Source organism: Symphalangus syndactylus, chromosome 22 (assembly GCF_028878055.3).
Source record: "Symphalangus syndactylus isolate Jambi chromosome 22, NHGRI_mSymSyn1-v2.1_pri, whole genome shotgun sequence".
Taxonomy (NCBI): domain Eukaryota; kingdom Metazoa; phylum Chordata; class Mammalia; order Primates; family Hylobatidae; genus Symphalangus; species Symphalangus syndactylus.
Window position 1 is genome coordinate 53025304 of NC_072444.2, and position 27858 is coordinate 53053161.

Genomic DNA, 27858 nt, shown 5'->3' on the forward strand with positions numbered 1-27858 from the left:
TAAATTAAATAGTATAGAAGTATATAAAGATAAGAATAAATAGAGCAAGCTACTATTTGTGTCTGCTGTGTTTGCCAGGAATGGCAAAGCTTTTTTTAGGCCTTTGCAAAAATGTATGCCCCTTCACCTAGGGAGAGTGACTTGTATGGTTACAAAATTGAGTTTTTATTTCACATATTCTATCACAGATGTCTCTCTGTCAGTAATAGTAATTGCTAATAAGTGCTTTGTTATTGCTTAGTAATTACTATGTGCTTTATAAAATGAACTCATTCAGTTCACACAGCATCCTTACGAATGGGAGGTACTGTTATTTTCCTCATTTTACAAATAAAGATACTGAGATACAGAAATTAAGCAGGCTGTCTGTAGTCACATAGCTTGTTAGTGGTTGAACCAAAATTTGAGCATATAAATCTACCTCATTCTTTTTAGTGACTGGATAGTGTGACATAGTATATATGTAACACAATTTATTTAACTTATCCCCTAACTTGTCAAAAAATGCATTTTTGATTTTGCTAGAAACTATTGAGTTGTTCATCAATTATTTTATCAATTTATACTTCTACCTGTAGTATGTGAGGGATTCCAAACTCTTTAAATCCCACAACCTCTTTTACAAGGTCATACAGGCAGAAGGCATCTGAGATGCATCCTTTTTTAGGGTTTTACAAACACATATGCCCTCACCTGGGGAGAGTGAGTGGTATGGTTACAAAATTGAGTTTTTATTTCATGTATTCTATCACAGACATCTCTCTGTCAGTAATAGTAATGGCTAATAAGTGCTTTGTATTGCTTACTAATTACTAAGCACTTTGCAAAATTAACTCAGTTCGCACAACGTCCTTACGAAGGGAAGGTAGTATTATTATCCTCATTATACAAATAAGGAAATATTAGTCCATTCTCACCCTGCTAATAAAGACACACCTGAGACTGGGTAATTTATAAAGGAAAGAGGTTTAATTGACTCACAGTTCTGCATGGGTAGGGAGGGAGGCCTCAGGAAAGTTAGAATCATGGCGGAAGGGGAAGCAAACATGTCCTTCTTCACATGATGGCTGGAAGAAGAAGTACAAGCAGGGGAAATGCCAGATGCTTACCATCAGTTCTCATGAGAACTCACTATCACGAGAACAGCATGGGGTAAACTGCCCCCATCATCCAATTACTTCCACCTGATCCCTCCCATGACACGTGGGGATTATGGGAACCACAATTCAAGATGAGATTTGGGTGGGGACTCAGCCAAATCATATCATGGTCCAATGAGGGAATATGCAAAGGAATAGAATGGAGTGCAGGTGGTAGGTAGCGAAGAGGAAACCTGAGAGTGATGAAAGAAAGAGAAATCCAGAGAGGTGGTGTTAACCAGCAGCTGAATTTTTAGGGTAAGCATAGGGGTTAATGATGAAGAAGAAAATAGAGGTAAGAGAATCCTGGAGGACTCCACCAAGATAAAAACTAAGCTAAGCTACTGGGACACTTCCTATTTAAGAAAAGATGGTCAGATGAAGAATTAAAGAGAGCTCTTGTTAGTTAAATTAATTAAAGGAAAGAAAAGAGATGAGCCTTTTCTTCTTAGAAAGCTCTTACTTCCCTGCCAAAATCCATCTGGGGTAAGTCTTTGTTAGTGAAGTTCCTGAACCCCCTGTTGAGGGAGCTGACTCTCTTTCCTTGGGCCTGGCTCTGCCCCATCTCTTCTCATATTTTAATCCCACAGTTACAATGTCATGTTCTTTTCTTTCTCCCATACACCTCATTTGAGCAGAGCATTGGGTAAATGTCAGATGAGTAGGTGGGTGCAGGGGTGAGAGGCTACACAAGAACGTGGGTGAAGCAGGTGGGAAGATCCCAGGGACCTTTCCTAGAGCCTTGCCTTAGTCCATTTGGGCTGCTCTATCAAAATACCTTACACGTGGTAATTTGTTGCTTACAGTTCTGAAGGCTGGGAAGTCCAAGATCGAGGCACCAACAGATCTGGTGTCTGATGTCCATAGATGATGCCTTGTTGCTGCTTCCTCACATGGTGGAAGGAGGCAAGGGAGCCCACTCAAGCCTCTTTTATTTTCATTTTTTTGAGACAGGGTCTCACTCCATTGTCCACGCTAGAATCCAGTGGCATGTTCGTAACTCACTGCAGCCTGAACCTCCTGGGATGAAGCAATCCTTCTGCCTCAGCCTCCCACATAGTTGGGACCACAGGAACACAACCATGCCTGGCTAATTTTTTTTTTTTTTTTTTTTTTTTTTTTGAGACAGCAGAGTCTCACTTTGTTGCCCAGGCTGAGCCTCTTTTATAAGGGCACTCATCTCATTCACAAGGCTGGAGCCCTCATGACTTAATCACTTCTCAAAGACCCCACCTCTTGCAGCTGTCATATTGGGTATTAGGTTCTAAGATAGAAATTTGGGGCAGACACTAACATTCAGACCATAGCAAACATCAACAGTTAAAACACTGGGATTTAAAGAGAAAACTAAACTTTTTCCCAAAGTACCCTTATCTCCCAGTTACACAAACAGGTTAATAAAAGTTGTCATTGCACAGATGGCTCTCTTTGAAAAGGGAGGCACCAGAACCCACCTACTTCTCTCTCCTTTGTCACATTGCTCTCAGCTTGATTTGCTTCTTGATAGGCCTTGTTGGAATTATAACTGTTTATCAGTCATGAAGACTAGTAACTAGATTGGAGTAATGATTTCTGAAGGTGACATAACTCTTAATAAGCTGCTTACAGGCCCAAGGATGGGGCATGTTACTTTTAAATAACCATTGAGATATAGGTTAAAATTTCTCATTGTTAACTTGAACCCAGTTAATAACAAGTTTGAAGGTGGTTTTCTGCCTCGTATCCTTAAAAGTGAAAATACACAATCCTTTTGAGCATTTAAAGGAATGTTTTCGAATTTCTAAAAGTTGATGGACACAAGGATACACTGTTTTAGCAAGAGAAAGGGAATTGACTTTTTCAAGATGTGAGGTTACAGTTATGTAAGTTGGAACAGTAAAAGTAATTTATTTTCATTCTCTTAGTGTTGAAGTCCTGAATCCTGTCTTCTTTGTGTCATCATTTGCCAACCAGTCTTATGCTAGAATCTCAAGTGCTGAAATGCTGTTTGTATTCTGCAAACAGGCAAGTGGGTTAACTGCATTGATTGTAGCCCCACTGAAAAGTCAGAGGGACTTGAATTTGGATCTGGGCCTCATAAGTTATCAGCTATAGGACTTTAGTCAAATAACTTGACTGCTCTGAGTCTTTATTTCCTCATCTGTAAAATAAGAAAAGTGTCTTTTTTCACTGAGTATAAATTCCTAGTACATCAGCTGACATGTACTTGGTGCTAATTAAATATGAGGTTTTTTATTCATCGTTGTTGGCAACCCTTCTAAAATTTTCACATTTGCTCAGTTTAAATCTGTGCTTTCATTTTCTCATGTGTGAAATTCACATCTGTGTTGTCATAAGGATCAAATGAGAGCATATGTCTTTTATCTTTCATTTACAGCTGCGAGCAAGTCACACCAGCCTACAAGCCAGATATAATGAAGCCAAGAAAACGCTGACAGAGGTGAGCAGATAGATTCTCCTTCTTCCGTGGGCCCTTGTCAAGAATTGTTTTTGACCTGCACCACTAATGGAATGATGTGTTTCATCGGTCTGTGTGTGGGAGACAGGATCCTATTCTCAGAGGCTGCAGTCAGTTTGAGGACATAGGACAGTTACATGGTAGTGTGTGACCCATGTTATCAGTTTGCCCACACTGCCACATTCTAGTCCCTTAGCGGTCTTGGTGGGAGAGGTCTCCGTGGGCTGTGAGGGTCAGGAAAGGCTTCCTGGGAAGGTGAGCCTGATAGGCTGGGTGGGGCACAAAGAAGAACTCACAATGTCACCCACAGTAAATAGCTCCTGCCCCTCAAACAGCAGCTTATATAGTAGCTCTAAGATCCTGAATTCCTTGAGAGTGAGATGTCTTTTGAAAGATGAGAGAACCTCAGAGTGATATAATTGTTCAGAATTTCCACTTATCTCCTAGGCAGAATGGGGGAAGGGCTGCAGGAGGAGAAGGAGGGCTGGGAGTGCATTTGAACCCTGCGATTCAGTCTGTAGTCCAGGTTGCAAGTGTGCTACTTCACATCAGCATTGTCGCTGCTCACTTCCCACTTGTGATTGCTGAACAGACACCTCTGCCGCCACCTCTGTCATGAGCAGTGTGTAGATATTTCTGTCCCTTGGTTTCCACAGAGAACTATCCTCATCCAGACTTGAAAAGCTGTCTTCCTTGTGATTTTGGTGCTTGGACTGTAGCTGTACTATGGAAGGACCTCACTGCAGGGTCCCTACCTCGTACTTCCTGGACAATTTGGAAGCTAGGATCTTCAAAGATGTCTCTGAAACCAACCCAGTATCCCTACTTTTCTAGAATTCACATGACATTTACCAATTTAAAATTCTTATTCTGTAGCGATACGTAGCACTTAATTTGCCACCTTGATGTAAACCTGACAAAGCTTTTCAATTCTGGTCTGGACTAACCTCTTCAGTTATTGTCAGAATGTTTCAAAAGGGCAGGCACCTGAATGGCAATTAGAATAATTTTTTTCTCATTGTTCATAAAGACGCCTGCCTTGCCTTTGGACAGATTAGCTTCCCTTACATTGCTCTGTGACTGTGTTCCTTATGGATTAGATGGCAAGCCCTGTGGGTTGGGAGCCCTCTGTGATATTACTTTTAGTGCTGCAGAGCCCCTGGCATGAAGTTTGCCAGTTCGTGGATCTGTCTTTGTATAACAATCTGGAAGAGATTAAAGGCAAAATATCTTGATATCAGTTTTCTAAGACATTTATATGCCTTAGGATATAAACTATCAGGGACTTATAAAGGGGCTTTTTATACTAAATACTAAATCAAGTATTTGTTGAGCCCTTTTCATGTTATAAAAAGGTGGAGGGTGTGATTTAAGTCAGTAATAAGACTATCCTCAAATGAAAACAGCAGCCAACATTGCTCTGGGCATATCATTCCTGCAGTCTTCATTCCTTTTTGCAGATGGGAAAGCTAAGGCAGAGAGGCTAAATAACTTGCCAAAGGCCATGCAGCGGGGTGTCAGGATTCAAATACAGGCAGCCTGGCATCAGAGCCCTCTCTGGGAGCTTACTATCTAATAGGAAAATCAGACTAATTCCCATCTAGAAAAATGGGAAGCTGTATAAAACCTAGTACTGAACAACTTCTGAAGAAGCTTGATTTGGTCAGCCTGTGTGTAATTAATGTTTTTCACCTCTGGGCCTGGTTCTCCGTACCTATCAAGGTTAAGAGTGAGCAGAATGAGCGCTCTGAACCCTTTCACTCCAGGCTTCCTGGATTTTACCTCTTCAGCAAAACCTGCCCTTCCAGGATAACCTAGTGGCACTGAAAAGCAGAGAGGACTTGTGTCTTTCCAGTAAATCTGGGAAAAGTAGAGCTGGGCATGGAAGGTCGCAGACCAGTGGTGCCTGACACCTGTAGGGGAGGCTGCATGACTGCTTCAGAAAGGCCAGGAGATTGGCTGGCCCCTCCATTTTGTAACTTCAGCAGTCACAGCTCTTAATTTCCTGTGTGTGAGGCTGATTGTTTTTATGCATTATTCTTTTATGTCTAAGTACGTTAATTGTACCTAGTTTTGCTTGCTCTGTAACTATTAAGATCAGAATTGACTTGTTGAATTTATACATCTTTTTTAAGGTTATGTCTGTCTTCAGCTCTTTGATGATCCTTGGTTATATGCTCATCTTAAATTTTAAAATTTCGGGTTACCACCTCTGTGGATCTATCCATTTTATGCAGCCTACTTCCTGTGTTTATTCTGGAAGGGATCTACCTACTGTTTGCTGGGATCAGCCGGTAGTAACTGATGTTCTGGGTCGGGGAACTCCCCATTTCTGCTGGGTATCACCAACTATGTGGGACCCTGCCCTGCCTCTGAGACTTAAGCACCAGCTCTTGTGTTTAAGAGAGTCAGATTTCACTGTCTAGCCTGTGTGGCTATTCCTAATGCAGATCCCCAGCACTGCCCACCTGTCCTTCCTACGTCTGCTAACTCCACACAGCTTCCTCCTGAGGCCATTCCTGTCTGTAAACCATCTTTTTTGGCCTGTGAGGTTAAACTCTAGTGTTCTAATGTAATAGTCTGGATGTTTGGGGGTCTTAGGGCAAGAAGGGGTGGCTGCAAGTTGTGCTTAGTCTATTATTTTCAACTAGAACTCTTGAAACTTTTTTAAAACTTTTTTTTTTAATTTTTGAATAAGTAACACATTCACATGGTACAAAATTCAAAAAGTACAAAGGGTGTAGGTTTGGAGAAACAGTTGGTATTTTCTTCACCGAACAGTAGATACTAGAGATCGTTGTAAAAGAGCCACTGTATTCTTTTTTAAAATATTGGCTTAGTATTCTGTTGTATGATGTAATTACCTACTTTACGCATTAAAATCCGAGTTTAAGTTTCTTCTTTAAAAAATGTCATTATCTGCCTCACAAAAAGAAGGTGAAGTTGTTCACCTCTGCTACCAAGGCTCCAGCAACCATGTCTTCATTCTCTCTTGCAGCTGAAGACTTACAGTGAGAAACTGGACAAAGAGCAAGCAGCCCTCGAGAAGATAGAATCTAAAGCTGATCCAAGGTAAGAGGTTTCAGCATGCGCTTATTTTTGCTTTGATGAAAGTGACTTTGCTGATACTTGTTGGCTTAATTTGTTTAAACACAGAACAAAGCAGCCAAAGGCTATTGGTCTGGCCCCTGCAGGTCAGATCATTTTACTGTTCACCCAGAAAGTGGTGACTCTCTGTCATGCTGAAATGTGCTTGGGCTGCCCTGGGTTAGTCACCTTTCTCCCAATACCCCTTGTGTGCAGAAGCAGCATAGTTTTTTGTTTTTCTATTTTTCAAAATGGTCATACCTTCATAGTACAGAAAAGGGCGTATGGTGAAAAGTCTTCCTCCCACTCATGTCCCTAGCCACCCAATTCTCTTCCCTGGAGTTCACTGTTGTTACAAGTTTTTAAACAGCTCATGCCTCCTTGGTAGAAAAGGTGCAGTCTTTTCTGTCAAGACACAGCTGCTGTAGTTGTTTGTTCTTTCATGTAGAATAAATTGTCATTAGAGCATTAGAGGAGAGAAAGCACTTAACATTTGACCTTTTTAGCTTCAGACTATTTGGGTGGCAAAGTCTCCAGGGAGCTGCTTATTTGAATGAGACTATGAAATCAAAAAGTTGCAGGCGCAGAATGAGCAGTTCTTGTTTGATGAACATTTTTAGCAAAAAGTACCCACAGGTAACTTGACTCTATAATTAGAAACCTTTGTTTCATGAAATGGATCAAAGCACTGTCAGATATTTGATATTTTTATTGTCAAATTAGTGCTTTTAATGACCTTAAGCAACTTGTTTCCTTTTCAGAATGGATTTTAAAAATAGTTTTCAATACTGTATATGCCCCGAATACAGTTGAATAATTGGTATCATTAAATATACTTGGTACTATTGAAACTCATTGATGTTTCTATAGTTGACATTTTAATTGTGGAATCTGTAATGTTTTCTTGGATCCGGCATGATGGTCTTGGGTTTATAAATGAATAATAATGTCAGTTAAATGGAAGTCATTATCATTTGTGCAGAATACATGAGACACTTTTAGAGCTGAGAAAGGAAATTAAAAAGAGACTCCTTTTTTAGCTGTGGACCTGCTTTTAGCTGTGATTCATAAAATCATAATGGCCTGCCATATGTCATTTTTTTTGTCTTTTCAGTATCCTACAGAACCTGAGAGCACTTGTAGCCATGAATGAAAATCTGAAAAGTCAAGAACAGGAATTTAAAGCACATTGTCGAGTAAGTGTTGTTTGGTGTCAGCAAATAAACCAGGACTCTTACCGAATCTCTTGGTTTAGCTCCATTGTCCTGTTGTGGCATCCTATCCAGTGCAGTTTAAAAAGCAGATTCGGCCGGGCACGGTGGCTCATGGCTGTAATCCCAGCACTTTGGGAGGCCAAGGCAGGCAGATCATGAGGTCAGGAGATCGAGACCATCTTGGCTAACACAGTGAAACCCCGTTTCTACTAAAAATACAAAAAATTCGCCGGGCGTGGTGGCAGGCGCCTGTAGTCCCAGCTACTTGGTAGGCTGAGGCAGGAGAATGGCATGAACCTGGGAGGCAGAGCTTGCAGTGAGCCGAGATCGCGCCGCTGCACTCCAGCCTGGGCGACAGAGCAAAACTCTGTCTCAAAAAAAAAGCAGATTCATCCAGCAGTTATTTGGCAGTTGTATAAGCCGAATAGAGCACCATGGTTAGTAACTTGGTGCCAAACCCCAAAACAAACAATGTCACCTAACTTTGGTATTTGAAAGAAAAGTCTTACGAAGTTTTTGGAAAAATATATTTTGTTGACAGACGGCCTTTGTGAAAAGAGTAACATCACACAAAACCAGGGCAGTCTTGAAAACCTGGGACGTCTATATCCTGTGTATAAGTCCTGGCTGCCACCTTCTGGAAACTTGTAGTCTAGTCGTGGGGGTGATGCGTGTTCAGGCGACTCTAGTGTGAGATAGGAAATGAGGCCTGGCAAGTTCTGTGTGAGCTCCAGGGGAGGAAAAGGCACTTCAGTACAGGAGCCACCAAAAAGCTAGATCTTACTTAAGGGCCAGGGAGGACAGCAAGTGGAGGAGGTACTTGATGAGGCAGAGCTCCAGGCCGGAAGATGGACAGCTGAATAAGGTTGAGGCCTGCTGAAGAGCGGAAACAGACAAGACTAATTGGAACTAGGCTCTAGATCACTTGTTCATTTCAATGTCCAGTGATTACTGCATACCTCACCAGCCCTTCAGAAAGAAGGACCTCTTTTGATGGAGGAATAGCTTCCTGTAGCCTCCTGAAAAGCACTTTCCCAGGCTGATAATTGGAGATCAGGGCAGCTACCTCATTAGCTTTTCGTCCCAGAATAAACTCATGAAATGTGAAAATAAGACTTGTGGACCAAATAGTTGAATAATTGCATCTAATTACTAGCTTGTCTGAATTTTGTAAACGTTCATGTCACTTTTAAAGGAGGAGATGACACGGCTACAGCAAGAAATTGAAAACCTGAAAGCTGAGAGAGCACCATGTGGAGATGAAAAGGTAAAGGCTCTGAATTAGTCCTTGAGACTGTCAGGTGCGATTACAGGAAAAAGATAGTTCTAGAGGACCAAAGAGCAGACCGCTGGTGCTAACTTATCCTGTAAATACACATTCCTCAACTGTTTTCCTTCTGTGACCTTCTTAGATTTGCATCCATCTCTTCTCTCTTTCCTCTGGGAGTAGAAGGCAGCAGAGGGTGTGGAAGGCAGCAACCCAGACACGAATTACCAGATTACACGATTCTGGCCTCCCTCTGTTTAGGGAGATGTTTCTGGGAAAAGTCTGAGCTCTATTTCCTGCTCACCCGTTCCTTAAATTTTCTGCCAGTTTACTCATTTCACCTTCCTCCTTTCCTGATCAGGGATAATGCCCCACTCCCAAAAGGCAGCAACAAACATGAAGAAGGAGAGAGCAGTGTTGGATTTAACGGAAGAACCCTAGGCTTGCAGGAGCAGTCTGGGTTTAGGGAACACACCTGGACAGCTGGTTCTCTGAACAGAGGACTTGATCATCCAAGGAGCTAGCATGAATTTTCATTAAACCTTAAATTGTAAGAAACAGGGAACTTGAGGCTTAGGGAGGACAAGAGTGTCCAGCCACCCAGTGCCAGACCGCATGCCCTGCTGCCTGGCCCAGAACTCTGCACTGGACTGTGCCCATGGCTGTACAGGACACTGCCATGCCCAGCTGGGAGACGAAGATCTTGCAGAGCAGTTTTCACTCTCCTGAGTGGTTGCATTATTTCACCCGAGCCATACAACTCCACATCTGTGAGGGGACTGGCATGGGTGAATAGGAGAGCCTAGGAGGCAGTGGTATCCCAGGCTCATCGTCACACAGTCCACCTCTCCTGTTGTTTCTAAAACATTAAGCCTTTAAAGCTCAAATCATCAGTTTGAGTTTTGAGCCTCTGAGTTTGCACAAATTAGACTCTCAAGATCTCATTTCTCTTTTCAGCACATCTTGTTAGCGAGATTCTTACATTCAAAAAGAGCTATATGGTTTACTGTGTTAGTGTGTAACTGACAGACACCTAAGAACAATTTAAAATCTGGGGCTCATCTAAGGGCAGTTCCCTTTCTGCTTTCTTCAGACATGCTCCGGGGACATCAACGCATTTCTCAGCTGCACCCTTATGCCTCTGCCTGGCCCCTTCCTCCATCTAGATCCTTGGCTTCTGTCCTATTCCCAAATGCTCAGGAGAGGTGTTTATTATGTTTTCATTGTTTCAGACCCTCTCCAGTGGAGAGCCGCCTGGTGGTACCTTGACCTCTGCAATGACTCGTGACGTAAGTACCTGTCTGCTCAGGATTGGCATTGTCTCCTGAGGGCAGGCGGCCAGCTTTCCACTCTCCTGTGATGGCTTCTCACGCCTACTTTAATGTGCTCTATGGCCAACTCCACATCTAGGCTTTCCAGGGCATTGTCCTGTTTGATACAGCTGGGCCTCAGATGGAGGCAGGGTCTCACCAGGAATGGCCCTGAAGGTCACCCTTCTGATGGGTTTTCTTCCAGTCCTGTGTACAAGCATGTTGTTTTCATACTGGCATCTCATCTGGGAAGGGGAGAGGCCTGCGTTGGCCGCATATGCTGGTCACCACTCGGGCTCTGAGTGGTGGGGTGGTACAGAGGGAAAAACCTTCTCTCTCTGTTGTACTATATACCAGCCTCAGCAAACTGTTTCTATAAAGGTGCACATAGTAACTCTTTCCGGCTTTGTGAGCCAGCTCTGCTGTAGTGACCATAGTTGATCTGTAAATGAATGGACATGGCTGTGTTCCAATAAAACTTTATTTACAAAAATGGGCCACAAGGCATATTTGGCCCAAAGGTTGTAGGATTTAGCTCACAGGCTGTAGTTTGCCACCCTCCTCTGAGTTAAACTAGTGCTCCCCGCATTCCAAAATCCTCCAGAAGAAAGAGATAGGAAAGGAAGTGGAGGAAAGGAAAAGCAGGAAAACTGTAAGCATCTGCCTTCTGTAAGGGTTCCTCTTCCCTTTGTACCCTCATAATCTCCCAGGAGAATGAGCTTCAGCACTCTTCCAGTGAAGTCTGTTGGATTTTGTCTGCAGCTGAGCCCCTTGGGTGGGTTGGGTTGGGGGGTGTGTTTATATTCCCTATGCTGAGGAAGGAGGGGCTCCTTTGACCCCTTTTGTAACTTTCTCTGAGGCGACAAACCATCTCTTACCTTGCTGGGTTTAATGAGGGACTAGTTTCTATTTTCTATATCAATGCTGTCTAAAAGAGCTTTTTGCAGTGATGGAAATGTTCTGTTCTGCACTGTCCACTGTGGCTAGTGGCTATCACATTGGATAACACAGCTCTAAGTAGAAACTTAGAAAACTAGCATAATCTCCAAACACAGGCATAGAACAACACATTCTTTAACTAATGATTTGTCTCTACATCACCATAGGTTTTTGCAGGGGAAGGGCATATACATTTGGAGGTTACTTCACTTGAGAATACTGGATTTGCCCTGGGTCCCAGAAGGAAGAGTTGTTATAACGTGATATGAGAGGGTATCAAGGGTCTCATATGAGACAGGACCCAGACAGTAAACTTGGGCATTTAAGAAGAGAAATTTATGGCCTTAAGATGGGGGAGATACGATAAAAACATATTCGACTTTCAAAGACTCCATTAAAGAGTGAAAGTTTTCTATTCCCAGATAATTACAGCCTTTTCCAATTTTCAGGAAGACCTAGACAGACGATATAATATGGAGAAAGAGAAACTTTATAAGATACGTTTACTACAGGTGAGTAAAAGAAGGACAAAAATATGCATAAATGCTTCTAACTAGGTATAAATGTCCTGTGACATAACTAGAAAGTCTCAATATCTAAGAACTAGAGAAAATAAGTAATGAGGCTGCAGTTCACCAGTCTTCTTTCTATCTGTAGTATAACTCAGTGATTTAAGATGTTGGTATTAACATCTCACATTGGTATATTACTTTCACAACCACTCCTTTGAGTTAATCCTTACCCCAGGTGGAGAGTGGATATTACATCCCATTTTCTTTATGAAGAAATTGGCTCAAATAAGGTGAGTACTTCCCCAGAGTCAAGCAGCTGGTAGGTGCCAGAGTCTGGATTCCAGTTCCCCAGTACTCATCAAGTACTAAACAAGAATTGTGCTCTAGTACTGTTCCTCTGAAATTGAGTGCCATTTCAGCTGGTTGTTTGTTTGTTTGTTTGTTTGGATAACCAGTGGTTTGTGAGAGTGAAATCAAATATGGGGGAGATAGGTTTCAAAATTAGCTCTAAAATTTAATTCATGCAGAGTCAAAATTACATTTAAAATCCCCTACATTGCTGGGATCTGGCTTATGGAAGCTTAAAAGCCAGAAATTCCTTGTGTTGCACTTTGGTTCAAGCCAACCTTCTGTTCTCTGGGAGGGAAAGGCCGGGCTCTGGTAGGAATGGCCAAAGGGCTGCAGAGGCCAGTGAGAGTCCCTTTCCCCTCTCTCTGGCACCTACTTACTTTGCTGAGCTGAGAGGGTTAAATTAGGGTGAGTCAAATTTGTCCTTGTTACAGACTACTAATCTTTAAAGAGGCACAGAACTAAATAAAATCGGGACAGTACAGCTGCATATTTGGAAACTTTTTGACTGAGTGCTTTATATGTATTCAGCATTGGTTCGGGTCCCAGAACTAATAAATAGGATGACCCATCTCCTGTACATGCTGGCTATTTGAGAACCAAGACGTGTCTATATATACATCAAAGTTCGAGGGAGTTTATGTGCAAATTGCTTTCTAAGGGCAGCTTCAGACTGGCTAGGGGAAAGCTTCAGTAAAGCCAGTGGCTTGCTGAGGGTAAGGGCCTGAGTTAGGCAGTGGCTGTAGAATGCATGGAAATGAACTGATGGGACAGATTGCAGGGCTGTAGCTGATGGAACTTATTATCAATTGAGATAAAAAGAGGAGTCAAGGATGGTGCTGGAATTTCTGACACAAAGGTGAATAATATTTGTGTTATTCATAGAGAAGAAGCATAAAAGAGAAGGAATGGACTAGGGTTAAGGGCGAGAGGAGGAATATAAATAGGAGTGTTAATGAGATCTGTTTGGGGCTTTTCAAAGTTGAGATACTCAACCACATTGAAATGTCCAAGGAGTGCTTGGTTGTCAGCTCTGACTCCCAGAATAGTATGGGCTGGAGATTTGGGTGTCTGCAGTGTTGATGAGGACCAGGGCTGTGGAATGTGGAAGAGGCCCAGAGACTACACCCTGGTGAGCACGTGTGAGGATAGGCAGAGCAAAAGGAGGGATCTCCCAGTGAGGATGCGCCTGAGCAGCCAGAAGGGAAAACAAATGCATGAGGCTTGTGGGAGCCCAGCAGAGAGCTCAGCTGAGAGGAGGGGAAGTGCCACTAGAAATCAAGAAGGCTAGGAGCTGAGAATTGTTCATTAGGTGTGTCCCTGAGAAGGTGTGCAGTGACTTTGGCAAAAGCAGTTCAGTGGGGCACTGGGGAGAGCCCAGTCGCAGTGGGTTGAAGAGGGACTGGCGTGGACAGAGGCTCCCATGTGCGTGGCTCTCGGTACATTTCTCTTCCCTGTAAAAGGGAAGAGAGAGGCTGGTAGTTGAAAGGTGACGGCGATTAAAGAAGGGCTTTTTAAGGAGTGAGGACATGAATGTATTTAAATGCTGATGAGAAGGGTCAGTAGCCAGTGAAAAGTTACAGATGCAGTAAAAGACTGAAGAGTTGTATCTTAAGACTCCTGAAAGAAAACTAGGAGTCAGAGCCTGAGCACCCATGGGGAGCATAGCCTTGGCCTAAGGGAGAAATACATCCTTCCCTCTCCCTAGAGCTGCAGAGACCCAGTTTTGGATTAGGTCACCAGAGCTGAATGTGGGTTTCCCACCAGGAGGCTCCTATTTCCCCAGTGAATTAGAGATTCACATCTGCTGCTGCAGGCTAAGCAGGCAGGAGAGTAGGAGGATGTGGTGGACAAAGGGATGCAGGCACAGAAGAAAGGCAGCACTCAGAGCCCACTTGGTCTGGAGTCTACACGTGTTCAGTGGGAGCCATGCACAAGTGAGCGGCTTGCTCCCCCTGTAGCTGCCCCTGCACCATGTCACACCACACAGCAGTGCCATGCCTCCCAGCCCGGTCAGTAGGGCAGTTTCCTGAGTCCGTGGAAGGGAGAAAATGCTAGAAAGTATTTGAGGAGTAGGTTGTAGGAGCTTTTTAACCAGGATGAGGAATTTGGGATGTGTGTGGAGGCAGCAAGGTGGCATAGCTTCCCATCATCTGAAGCATTCCTGTTGTTGCCTGTCCCCGCCTGGCAGGGTGGAGCAGGCTATTCTAGACTCCTTGGGGGCCTGGTGGGCTAGCTGCAGGCTCTGTCCATAGAAGCCCTTCCCATTCAGTATCTTCCCTCCTGGTCCATTCATTTGGTGCCTTCTGTGATTCAGTTCACAGTCACGCCTCCTCCCACACCTAGGAAAGTGGGAAAGTCAATCCAAATCTGAGATGGGGACCTTTAAGCCGATGGCAAGAGTTTGTGCCTGCGTTGTAGCGCGCATGGTTGGGCTCAGGTCGGGGTGCAGGCAGTATTTTGGCTCCCTAGAGAACATGTAAGGTCTTTTACCAAATAGTACTGTCTCTGCCTCCCTTTTGCATTTAGGCTCGAAGAAATCGAGAAATAGCAATTTTGCACCGCAAGATTGATGAAGTCCCTAGCCGTGCCGAGCTAATACAGTATCAGAAGAGATTTATTGAACTCTACCGCCAGAGTAGGTGCATCGACCACAGACAAGCTCTAGAGGCTGGGAAGGGACAGGCGAGGGGTCTGTTCCACTTCAGCATGGGGGAGCATGCACCAGAGCGCAGTCCACAAAGGCCACCACCAGAAAGCTCCGTTTCATCAGCAGGCCCATTTGGCAGTCCCGGGAGCAGCACTGTGGTGCTTTCACTGCCCTCTCTGTGGACAGATGGTTGAACCAGTTGAGCTCTTAGACTAAAAGTTTCAAAGCAGCCCTCATCCTGGTCAGCCACACAGCCTTCCCCTGAGCTCTCGCACCACTTTCCAACTTCACACGGAACATCATGACCCTGGTGTCTAGAGATCGGTCCTCATTCATTGTTCTTCTCTACAGACTTTCTTGCTGATGTGGTCCTTAACCCTTAACAGCATCATATTCACCCAGTAACCCAGGACCATGTGCCCCTCAGCCTGAATAAGAGACCATGTCTCAGGCTCAGAATGGCCTTCAAGGCTGCCATTGCCTTTCTCTTCTAACACTCCTGCCACATCTGCTCTTGCATCATATCTCAGCTAAATGACCATTAGCTGCAGTGCCTCCAAGTCCCCTAGCCACACATCTGATTCTGTCACTTCTCTCTCTGCTAACAAATCTTCAGGAACTCCTCAGGCCTTACTGAATAGAGCCTCTTTCTTTACCATGCCTGGGTTCCTCCCCAGTCTGAGTGGCCTACCTGGAGGCCCCTCTCCTAATCTAAACCTTCACTCTGGCCTTGCCAGCCCACACACTGCCTCTGAGCAAACCATGAGCTTTGACGTCTTAGCCTTTACTCCTCCTATTCCTGGTGCCTGGATCTCTTCTCTTCTGTCAGGCTAAATTCTTCAATACCCAAATCAGATCCTGTAAACCTATTCTAGACCCCCCACCCCAGGCAAGAACTGATCACCTCTTCTCCAGGCTCCTACTCTTGTATGTCCCCATGATACCTCAAACTCAACAGGTACAAAATTGAATTCAGCCCCCCCACCCCAACCCCATATTCCTTTTAGGCAAACTGGACCCCTCTTTCTTCTCTGACTCAAGTTGCTTGCCAATTCTGTGTCTTAGTAATTTTCAAGTCTATTTCTTCTGGACTGCTGCTGTAGCTACCTTCCTTCACTGCCCAGAGTCTAATCAGATCTTTTTCAACATATATTTGATCATTTTACTCTAAAAGCTGTAATACTTAATAGCTCCTTGCAACTTCTTGGATAATCTTTAGAATCCTAAATACACTATACTAAGTCCTGCATCGCCTTGGCCCACTTCACCCAGCTTCACCCCTCTTGCACATCTGCGTCTTGGCCTGTGAGCTGGTACCTGGGTCCAGAGTGCCATTATCCTACAATTCCCACTTGGTATTTCAAAATCCACCTAAGATATTGCCTTGAGGCCTTGGCCTCTCCAGCATCCTTCCTGGTAGAGCACTGGCTCTATTGGAGGAGTTCAGATCACGCTTCCTTCATGTGCCCGGCCCCACTAGGCTGGGATTTCATCCAGTCCTCACACTGGACTCAAATGATCAGAGGCAGGGATCAGCAGTGACAGTTTTCAGCAGAAAGTAGTTTTTGCTTTAAGTTAAATCTTCCCTTTACTTTTCTATTCCTGCTTGTTTCAAAGCTTTTAGCAATAATAATACCTGCATCTGTTTATTTCACAGAACAAATTTCACACAGGTTAAAATCATCTGATAAAGACATGTTTATAAAGATACTAAGGACATTTTCAAGCAGTTACATCAAAATACCTGTATCAATGTATTATTATCAAATATCTACAACCCCCACCCAGTTCTTTGGCTGGATGAGGTAAGGGTAGCTGGTTCATTTATGGGAGTAATTCTCAACTTTCGGTATTCACTGTTACCACCCGGGTCCCACCTTCAACATTCTCCTTTCATTGGTCCTGAGACTTGTTAAAAGCTTCTCAGGCGATTCTGTTTGCGCGCTGTGGGGTTTCTGCAGAGTGAGCTCCCAGGCCTGACAAAGCTGTCCTGGCAGTGCATTCATGGAGGAGAAGGGCAGGTAGGGTGTTCTGATACCTGTTCTTATTCATGTGCTGATTTCTTTACCTTTACAGTTTCAGCAGTGCACAAAGAAACCAAGCAGTTCTTCACTTTATATAATACCCTGGACGATAAAAAGGTTTATTTGGAAAAAGAGGTAAGAACATTTATAAAAAGAAAATGGCTAAGCAGCTAACAGTGCAGTTGACTCCAGGAAGTCAAATGAACTTGATGTTTGGGACAGGTATGTTCAGCATTAGCAGAAAGAGTGCCTATTTTATATGGTAAGTGCTGGCATACCCAGTCAGAAAGTGCAAGATTCCTTGGGAGCCCAGACTGACTGCTGTGAAGTGAGACTGGTGGACAGCCATTCTAGAGTGCTATGGGGGAAATGCCATTGTTAAAAGGAACACAATTGAAGCTCTGGAGTTGGTGAGACTAGTTTGAGTTTTAAAGGAAGGGAGGAACCAGCTGAATGAAATGGGGGTGGTGGGCTTGTTTTAGTTTACAGGGAGAAAATACCTGTTTAATCATCAGTGGCCAACAAAGGCGTGAACTAAAAGGTTTGTAAAATTCAAAGCAGGGGTGAAAGGGTCACTGTCACTCCCTTTGTCTTTCTAACACTTAAAAACTCAGGTTAAATTAATGGCTCAGCGCTTTCCCAAGTTGATGACAAATGGTTGAAGCACAGTATGCAGATATGTCTTAATTTAAAAAAGAGAACAGTCCTGGTCTTCACCATGGCAGCATAGTGTCCTGAAGAGAACATGGGCTTTGGCGTCAGTCAGATTTGGGTTTATTTGGGTTTTAGTGTGGCCTCTTTTTTCTCACCTGTAAAATGGGGATAACACCTAATTGCATTGATGATGATTATAATAAGGACAGAATGAGAAAATGTCAAGTTCCTTACACATGGTGGATTCTCAGTACATACTTGTTCCTACCTTCCCCCTCACCTTGAGGTTGATAGAATGTGTTTTCATTTTATCACCTTGTAGCCTACACTAATTACCACTTTAATAAGGATAATATTACAAATGTATCTTTTACCTGAACCCAAATTGAGGCATCTGTAATTACTGTCACCTTTACTGCCTGCTGTCAGACAAACCAGGTAGATCTCTGTCATCCTAGAGGGCGGTCCTTGGGAAATTGTTTTATTTTTTTCTGTATCCGGGGCCTTACACAGTGGTAGGCATATAACAGACATTTGATAAATGTTTGAATAGATGAATGCATTTCATGGGATTTGCATCAGACCTGGGGAATAGCTCTGTCCCACATCCTGGCCTTGGGGCCCTCCTACCTGGCAAAGGAAAGATTTGCCAACCCTGACTTAGGGATAGGCCAGCCCCTTCCCAAAGGCCTTAAACCCCATTGACCTTCCTTCATCAGCAGTGTTTAAAGTTGTTCCACTGTTTAAAAACTAGGAATATTGCGAGGCAGAGTGGGGAGCTGGGCTTTCTAATTCCAAGCCATGTTACCAGTTAGAATGTTACATTTGAATAAATTTGGTATTTTATTTTAAATGGATTTATGCCTGTGATAGTTTAAAACCTTCCTGTGGAGTAATAAGGACAAGAAATATTCTACACTGCAGACTGTGAACCTGAAGTTCACATGTGGTAATTACTTAGTTCTGAGCCCCCAAGTTGAGTAGTTTTATGGCCAGAAAGATGACCCAGGTTTCCTTACTCCTGCCTCAGAGCCCTTCCCAGGACTGTATCATTGGGGCAGATAAGAGGATTTCCTGAGGGGCTAAGGCAGTGTCCACGGGACCTTGAACAGTGCATCCCCTTGGAGGCTCTCAGCCACCCAGCAGCTTAGCTTGCTGCATTGGCGAGAAGATTCTGTGGGAAGGAATAGGGTGTAAACAACTCTCACTCTCCACACTGTCTGACTCCCGTAAGCTGTTATCCTTAAAAATAAAGTGCAGTGTTTGGCAAGATAGAAAGGGCTGTGGTGGCAGCTTGCCTAGAGAGCCCTTAGTGTTAGCTTAGTGTCCTCTCAGCTGGGATCCAGTTCCCTTCAAAGCACCCTCTCCCTACATTCCTGTGGGAATGCCCTGTAGGAAGAGGGAATTTTCTGTGAGAAGAAGGTAGATTCCCTGAGGAAAACTGAGACACAATATGTGGCTCATTTTTTTTTTTCATATGTTACTTTAATCTTCATAAACAAGGCATGTGTTCCTTGCAGAAACAGTATGTGGAGACAGGCAAGCTTGCAGCAGTTGCAGTAGTTTGGAAATCTTTTTGCCTGTCTTATAATTTCGTTTGTTTTTTTACTTCCCCAGATTAGTCTGCTGAACTCAATTCATGAGAACTTCTCACAGTAAGTACTGTCAGTCCTCCTTCCCACTAATACCCTGCCAGCCTGCGCTTTGAATTCAGCCCACCTCACATTGCTATAATGTGCTTGACAAAGGCACATGCAGGACTTAACGCTGGGTATGTGATTCTTACTCTTTTAGCCCTTCTGCTAAGTATCTTGTTTACACTCTACTTGAGTACCTGCAAAACTATAATGATAGTAGAGTGAAGGAAGAGCTGACAAAAAAAGTTAACTTTCAAATAATTTGACTGTGCTTACCTACTAAAATATCTCTGTATATTATCAAATTAATATTTGTTAATGAACACATAGAGATGCTTTAAAATTTACATAATTACCACTTTAAATTACATTATATAAATATGTTACATAATATATAATTTATATATAAAAATAATATATATTATATATTTATATATTATATATTATATATAATAATATATAGTATACAATTAATATATATTGCATAAATTATATTACATAATGTATAATTAATGTAATATAATTATATTAATTACATTATATAATTACATTAATTATATAATGGAATTTATATAATTTTTTAGATTTTTTAAATCTCATGGTAGATTTTTTTGGTTAATTTGTACATTGTTCTCTAAAAACTAGATGTCAAGGCCCACCTGTTCCCAAATCGAGCAGCCCTCAAGCATGTCCATTTGCCTGCCCACCATCCAGCAGCCCCAGGACTTGCTCCTTGGAGAGCATGCTTCCCTTCTCTCTGGCACAGATCTCTGCTGTCCTCTGGCAGGCCCTTCTCTCTGGCACAAATCTCTGCTGTCCTCTGGCAGGTGACAGGGGACACATTGAGACTGACATCTTATTGAGTTACAGGTTCTAGATTTTAAGCTTCTTTTCTTAAAAAAAAAAAAAAAAAAAAAAGAAGCTCACAGCTTCCCCTGGTTTTAGGAAATCTCGGAATATGTCTACCAGTTTCAAGTATCTGCCAGTCCTCAAATTTTTTAAACCAAATGAAATTCATTACTTAAGCAGTACATGCCGTATTTCAAATAAATAATGTTTTTGTTAATTTTAGTCACATTTTACTTTAAGAAAATACATATTAGTTATGAAAGTTACAGGGAAAGTATGACAAAAAAGATTAATATGCAATTATAAGACCAGGCTAATTTCCATGCCTTCTCAGAGGTTTAGCATCCTTAATTGCCTGGGATCCCAGGGGCCCCCGTGGCTCCACTGTGCATTACAAAGGCCTGATTGCCCTCCCAAGAGGCATAATCTGGATACAGAGCTGACTGCCTGGCATTTCCCCCTGCCTCAAAGTCCTGTATGCCGGTCATAACTCGGCTGGTTTTTCTTTCAGAGCCATGGCCTCCCCTGCTGCCCGGGACCAGTTTTTACGTCAGATGGAACAGATTGTGGAAGGAATTAAGCAAAGTAGAATGAAGGTCAGATGGCTTCTTTTCTGTAATGCAGCCCAGGTTTTATAGTGGTGACAGGGAAGGTCCTGGGAAGAACAGGCCTCTTCTGGTAGTTGGGGAGTGTGCCCTCAATCCTGAAAAGACACATTTCTACAGAGGTATTCCCACCATGTGTCTTACTCTGTAGTGGGCAGGGCCTGTCTCATGAGCTGCCTACACCCAGGGGTTCAAAAGTTGCTGTTAGCAGTAGCTCCCAGGTATTGAACACCTATTGTGTACCAAGCATTGTGCTGACATTCCTAAAAGACCTCTGAAGTGAACAGTATCACCCATTTTACAGATGAGACCACCTTTCACCAGCAGGCTTCCGCTCTTGACTAGATTCACTGCCTCGGTGGATCTGTGGTACCTGACATTCTGCCACAAGAGATTCATTCCTTAGGAATCTTAGGATCTTGAGAGCATTTTAGTTTTCAGAAACCCCCTTCTAAAAAAGAGAAATCATTGCTGAACGGAGTTCTGCCAAATTGAGAGAAATTGAGTCTCAGAAGTCTGAAGAGAACAGAGAGGCCCCACTCAGTTAGGGTGCAGCATGGGATTTTCCTACAGAGACAGCTGCAGTTTCCTACCACCATTCTCAGATGAATCCCAACTAGTACTTCCAAATATCTCTTGCTTATGGTCCTGTTTTTAAAAATGTATCACACCAGAGTGGTTCTCCCGACATGGCAGTAAAATCTTCGGGGACGTTGGGTTTCTCCTCTTATGATCTTGGGGCAAAGGGCTCCAGTGAGTGATGCCAGAATGTAAACACATGAGAAAGAAAGAATTGTCCATAGGTCCTGCATTCATAAAAAACCCTGTTACAGAAGACAAACATTCAAGTTGCCTGTAATCTCATCTCACAAGAAATGAGCTAAGGGCAGAAGTGCTCCATGTCCCTTTCCCTGTAGAAAAATATCATTAATCTCTCTGTGAATGACTTCAATAAAATGATGTCAAAGGAGGAGAAAAAAATTATCACTAGTAACAAGCATGATTTCTCAGACTATTCAGCCATAAAAATGAGAACGACATAAGTCAGCGCTTGCCTATATATGCACACTCACCCAAGCCAGGATAGGCTGTCTTGCAGAGAGAGAATGCAGTCCCCTCTCAGTGACCTGGGGTGTGAGTAGGTGGAGGGCAGAGAACCTGGCTGACCAAAAGCCTGTGACAGCCCAGGTGTCTGTGTGTTAGACGCTTCCACCCTGCCATTGCTCCTCAGGAAGCTGCTCTGGTTCATAGTCAAGAACAACAGGAATTCATGGGGTTTTTTCCTTTGACTTCTGCTTCCTGTTTACAGCGAGCAGTGTAAACAGGAAGCAGAGGCCAAAGGAAAAAAACCCCATGAATTCCTGTTGTTGACTATGAGCCAGAGCAGGGGAAGAAATGGGCTTCACCCCTTCACTCTCTTCGCTCTCCCCGAGGCTTCATGCTCTTGGCCCCTCAGTGCTGACCAGTGTGGAAAGGTGCTGCTGTATCTGTCTCTCCCCTCCATGGTGGGTGCCAAATGGGTCAATGGCACCCAGGGCAGAGTGGGCTCTCTTTCTGTGGTCTGCATCCCCAGTGGCTGATGTAGCACCTAACCCATGGTTAGGCCTCAAGGACTGTTTGTTGAATGAGTGAATTCTTTTAACGGAGTCAAAGAGCAGTTCTCAAAGAGGGTTCCAGATACGCTTTGAATGTTGAGTGTTGATTGACACTCTGAATGGAACAGCAGTCACTTGGATGGATGTGTTTTATTGTTTGTTTAAAAAAAAAGAAAAGTAGCTTTCCCTGTAACGGTGCCTTAATGGGTCCTGCTCTCATAGATGTGGCAGGGGAGTCTGTGTCCTCTCAAGCACAGGTTTCTCAGAACTAGCAGGTTCAGAGTGTTACATAGTAGACGAGCATTGGGTAACAATGACTGAATAGGTGTTTATGCACTGTCTAAGGGTTTCTGAGTAAAGAGGGGGTCACATATCAGTCAGCATTTTGACCTCACTCAGAGGAGGTAAGGTCTCTGGATCTCTGGAGTACTGTGAGCAAGTGCTTGGCACAAGCACTTCACAGACCTAGGGTGTGAAGAGGTGATAAGTAGGGAATAACAATGGTACATTTGGGTAAGGGGACACTGAGAAGAGTGTGAAAGTGAAGCTTAGATCAAAGAGTCAACTCCTTCTCAGAGCGAGTTGGCATTCTAGGATGTGAAATGTTGAGAAGAAAAATGGTCTTTATTGAGCACCTACTATGGACCAGATGATGGATCATTCACTTAACATTTCGTGTCACAAGCTTCTTATAACAAAACTGGTAATCTAGGTGATATTCTTATTTTAGTTAAAGGACGTAGCATTCAAAAAAGTTAAATTAGCTGTCCAAGGATATACAGTGAGTGGCAGAGCTAGGATTTGAACCCAGCCTTTCTGGCCTCAAGCTCATACTATTTCTAGGTTGCCACACTAACTCCCACAGTGGATTCTGGATAAATTCATAATTCAAGCACATTGCTACCTCACTAGGACATAATCAGTCACGGTGAAGTGCTTTGCTAAAGTACAGAGCAGAGAGGAAAGGCCTGAGATAGAGCTGCTGGCTGTCCTAATAAGAGAGAGAGACCTAGCTGTGAGGTCCTAGCCAGTGCAGCAGAAAAGGTGTCTGCTGCTTTGAGAGTTGGAGCCCACGAAGGAACAGTAGTGGGAGCTGTGGTGGGCTGGTGTGTCACTGTGACAGGATCATGAATGAGTGTGAGAGACCCATGCAGGCAGCATTAGGGGTTCCATCGACAGGGATCAGGACTTGCTGCGGAGCCAGGGCTCCAAGTGTGGTAGGACACCAGCCAAGGACCCCAGAGGGGACTGCCCACTCTGGGAGACCTAGGCACAAGGGAGGGCACCAAACTGGAGACCTAGCATGGGTGTGCACCAGGCATCCGTATGCAGACCTGTGGAAAGAGCAGGGCACAGGGTCTTGGGACTCAGGAACTGAATGCAAGGTCAGGATTTGACTAGGCAAATCAGTCCCCATATGTGATGGGTCTTTCTCTGAACAGCATTGGGGTAGGCCTTGGGGACACCAAGTTGCATTTGTCCTATGTAGTCAACAGAGGCCTATAGTGTGGAGGGAACTACTGAATAAAATGCAGCCAATTTTACCTGTAGCTTGTGTTTACCAAGTCCCTTCCAAAGTGTAACACAGAAATCATGGTCAGGCATCAGCAAAGCCACAGCAAAGCATCTCTCAGAATTTGATTCAACAAGCTTTTGAGCACCGGCCATGAGTCAGGCACCCGGTCTGTACCGTAACTCTTTCTGCCCTCATTTCCTGGCTGATGCTCCGGGTTTACCTTCCAGACATATAGCACATAGCATTGCCAGCCCTGCTCTAGTATCCTCAGAGAGCCTCTCTGAGCTTCCAGGCTGAGGAGGCCATGCACCCACCCTCCTCTCCGTCACCTCCCCTTGTGTCATTTTCCTCACAGGACTGATCGGTGTTGCGAATATTTTGTGTGTCTGTTTGTCAGGGTGCTTGCTTAATGTGAATCTCTAGAATGTATGCTCTGTGGGAGCAGTGACTTTGCCATGTTCACCACTACATGTAGCTACTCAGCAGGTTCTAAGTCAATATTTGTTGAATGAATAAGCTTTTGGATACCTTAGAAAAGTCTCTTTAAGTCAAAGCCTAGCATCTATTTATGAGATCAAAATCCTGAAAATATCCTAAATTGTCTACCAGCAGAAAGATGGGTAAGTTAGCAATCAGCAGGAATATTGTATTGTTTTTAAAATGATAATTTGCAGAAAATTTATAATGACATGGAAATACTTACATTAAATCAGAGAGGATACACAGTTTCATTATATGAGCACAGTTTTTAAATCAGGGTTTCTCAACCTCAGCACAGTTAACATTTCGGGCCAGATAAGTCTTTGCTGTGGGGGTGTTCTGTGCAATGTAGGATGTTTAGCAGCATTGCTGGCCTCTACCCAGTGATACCAGTAGCACCCACTTCTCACAGTTGTGACAATCAAAACTGTCTCCAGACACTGCCGGGTGGGGAATGAGGGGCAAAGTAGCTCCCAGTTGAGAATCACCAACCTGTCCATTGTGAAATTGTAGTGAGAAAAAAAAAATGGAAACAGTTAATACTCAGTGATAGAAAAATTGCTGAATAAATTGTAGAGCCTCCATGTAATATCATGCAAATAAATTCACCAACCTCAAAAATTATATATTGAAGCTTCCTTTACTGGAAGGAAATCCATGAAACTGTTAACAACTGTTGCCTTTTGGATGTTGCCAGTAGCCCTTGGGCAGAACGTGTCTTTTCATCACCATTTCCCACAATGTTTCAACAGATGGAAAAGAAAAAGCAGGAGAACAAAATGAGAAGAGACCAGTTGAACGACCAGTACTTGGAGCTGTTAGAAAAGCAGAGGCTATACTTTAAGACTGTGAAAGAGTTCAAGGAGGTAAGAGGAAGGCTGGGCAGCATGTTAAGGCTAATGTGAGATACATGTTCACCTCAAAAGTAGCCACTAAAAAACAGCAGTTTTTTGGTTTTCCTCTGGTCTGTGAAGGGAAATAACAAGACAGAGTGTGATCTGGCAGTGAAGTGTGGCGTCTATGTAGCTGAAGATTGCGTTTTTCTGTGGCCCATCTTGAGGTCTACTTAAATGTTTTAAGACATTACATCATTTTAGTTTTCCTAACACTTAGTAAGCACATTAAACTCACAAAATGACTCCATCAGTCCATATCAAGGGCCACTTGGAAACAGCATTTGTTGTGGATTCAGATTTAGAATCTTCTCTCCTGCCAATCTTAGGGTGGGGAGGAACCTCAAGAAGCCGTGTGGGAAGAGAGAACTTTGAAGAGTCACAGGCTTGGATTCGAATCCTACATTTACCACTTACCAGCTGTGTACTTTGGCAATGACCTAATCCCTCCCAGCCTCAGTTTCCTCATTGGTGGGTTCTGTTGCGTCAGATGAGAAATTTGAAACATCTAGCACCAGGTCTGGCACCTCCTAACACCCAAAACTCAACTGAATTTCGGTTTTCCCTGTTTTTCCTTCCTGCATTTGGGCAGTTACTCTTCATTGTTCCAGAAAGAAAAATGCCTGCCCTTAAGAGATTTTCCAAAAAGACTTCATTTGGTCCCTTGCTAGGGTCTCAGCAGCTTTATTTTAAGGAATTCCTTCTCCCTAACCTAAATCCATGTGGTTTCAGTGAGTTTAGAGACTGCTGAAAATACAGCAGAGTTAAAGGTAGGTCGTATCCTGGTGTTTGGTCTGCAGAATAAAAAATGTAGTCTTTCCATGCTCATAATTTTGTTCTTATTTTAAGACTTCTTTCTTCCTTCCTTATCTTTCCCTTGGCTTCTACATCTTTCCTTTTTTGTGATTTAACTTCTAGAAGCCACATCGCATAGGCATTTCAAAATCTCATCTTTTCCAGTGTTCCAGCTCCTACTATACCCCTGGGCAGATGCCAGGTTGTAACACAGACCTCCCCCTCCTTAAGGAGCATACGCTGTGGTGGGAGAGACAGATGGCAAGCTAAGAACAAGTCATAACAAATAAGTAGTAACAATTCCAAACTTTGCCATGTGAGGAGACTGGTTTAGGTGGTGTGGTCCAGGAGGGCCCTCTAGGGTGAGCAGGAGCTAGCCATGGGAAGAAAGAGTTCTTCAGGCACAGCAGTGCAGGAATGGGGAGCGGAGGGTCTGCAGCTCAGTCTGGGACTCCTTTGAGGCTAGCACAGGCTGAAGCTGAGGTCCCAGAAGGGCCAGTGAGTGAACTGGCAGGGAACAATTAGGAATTTGCTGCCCTACTCAGAGCTCCTCCTTCCCTTTAATCAAAACTCACAAAAGGAGAACTGCATCTCAAATGTTGCTTGGAGACACCCTTTTGACAGTGTAGAAACAAAAAGCAAGTAAGTTGAGGAGGGTAAGTATAAGCTGTCAAAGCAATTGAAAATGAAATGGAAAAGCTCATTTTCGCCCTGCAGACTCTCAGGCGAGAGTTTAGGATGACCTCCAAGGCACCAGTTCCTTCAGAGGTGTTAAGTGGCTTGGCTCTGGGTTCCCACCTGTGCTGGCAGTCATTGTCACAACAGACACAGAGGGTGGTTCCTTCAGAGCCAGCTAAGACACCTAGACCAGATTCTTGCCAGGCCTCTTTCCTTCAGTCCGAAGCAAGTCAGAAGAGGGGGAGGGGATGAAATATGTTCTTGCATATTTCTTTTTTTTATTATACTTTAAGGTTTAGGGTACATGTGCACAACGAATGTGCAGGTTAATTACCTATATATACATGTGCCATGTTGGTGTGCTGCACCCATTAACTCGTCATTTAACATTAGGTATATCTCCTAATGCTATCCCTCCTCCCTCCCCCCGCCCCACAAAGGGCCCCGGTGTGTGATGTTCCCCTTCCTGTGTCCATGTGTTCTCATTGTTCAATTCCCACGTATGAGTGAGAACATGTGGTGTTTAGTTTTTTTGTCCTTGCGATAGTTTGCTGAGAATGATGGTTTCCAGCTTCATCCATGTCCTTACAAAGGACATGAACTCATCCTTTTTTATGGCTGCATAGTATTCCATGGTGTATATGTGCCACATTTTCTTAATCCAGTCTATCATTGTTGGACATTTGGCTTGGTTCCAAGTCTTTGCTATTGTGAATAGTGCTGCAATAAACATATGCATGCATGTGTCTTTATAGCAGCATGATTTATAATCCTTTGGGTATGTGCCCAGTAATGGGATGGCTGGGTCAAATGGTATTTCTAGTTCTAGATCCCTGAGGAATCACCACACTGACTTCCACAATGGTTGAACTAGTTTACAGTCCCACCAACAGTGTAAAAGTGTTCCTAATTCTCCACATCCTCTCCAGCATCTGTTGTTTCCTGACTTTTTAATGATCACCATTCTAACTGGTGTGAGATGGTATCTCATTGTGGTTTTGATTTGCATTTCTCTGATGGCCAGTGATGATGAGCATTTTTTCATGTGTCTTTTGGCTGCATAAATGTCTTCTTTTGAGAAGTGTCTATTCATATCCTTTGCCCACTTTTTGATGGGGTTGTTTTTTTCTTGTGAATTTGTTTGAGTTCATTGTAGATTCTGGATATTAGCCCTTTGTCAGATGAGTAGATTGCAAAAATTTTCTCCC

General features: G+C 43.4%; 1 protein-coding gene across 5 annotated transcripts in view; it reads left to right on the forward strand.

The window, feature by feature from the left end:
* The window catches only part of CCDC93 (coiled-coil domain containing 93), a 100192-nt gene that overhangs the window by 59574 nt on the left and 12760 nt on the right, over window positions 1-27858 (forward strand). For all 5 annotated transcript variants that reach the window (XM_055262421.2, XM_063631309.1, XM_055262422.2 and 2 more), the window contains 11 exons: window positions 3517-3579; window positions 6596-6669; window positions 7799-7880; window positions 9094-9165; window positions 10398-10454; window positions 11864-11926; window positions 14804-14912; window positions 17001-17083; window positions 19220-19257; window positions 20600-20684; window positions 25037-25150. In XM_055262421.2, coding sequence (XP_055118396.1) covers window positions 3517-3579; window positions 6596-6669; window positions 7799-7880; window positions 9094-9165; window positions 10398-10454; window positions 11864-11926; window positions 14804-14912; window positions 17001-17083; window positions 19220-19257; window positions 20600-20684; window positions 25037-25150 — 840 coding nt within the window. The remainder of the gene's footprint in view (window positions 1-3516; window positions 3580-6595; window positions 6670-7798; window positions 7881-9093; window positions 9166-10397; window positions 10455-11863; window positions 11927-14803; window positions 14913-17000; window positions 17084-19219; window positions 19258-20599; window positions 20685-25036; window positions 25151-27858) is intronic.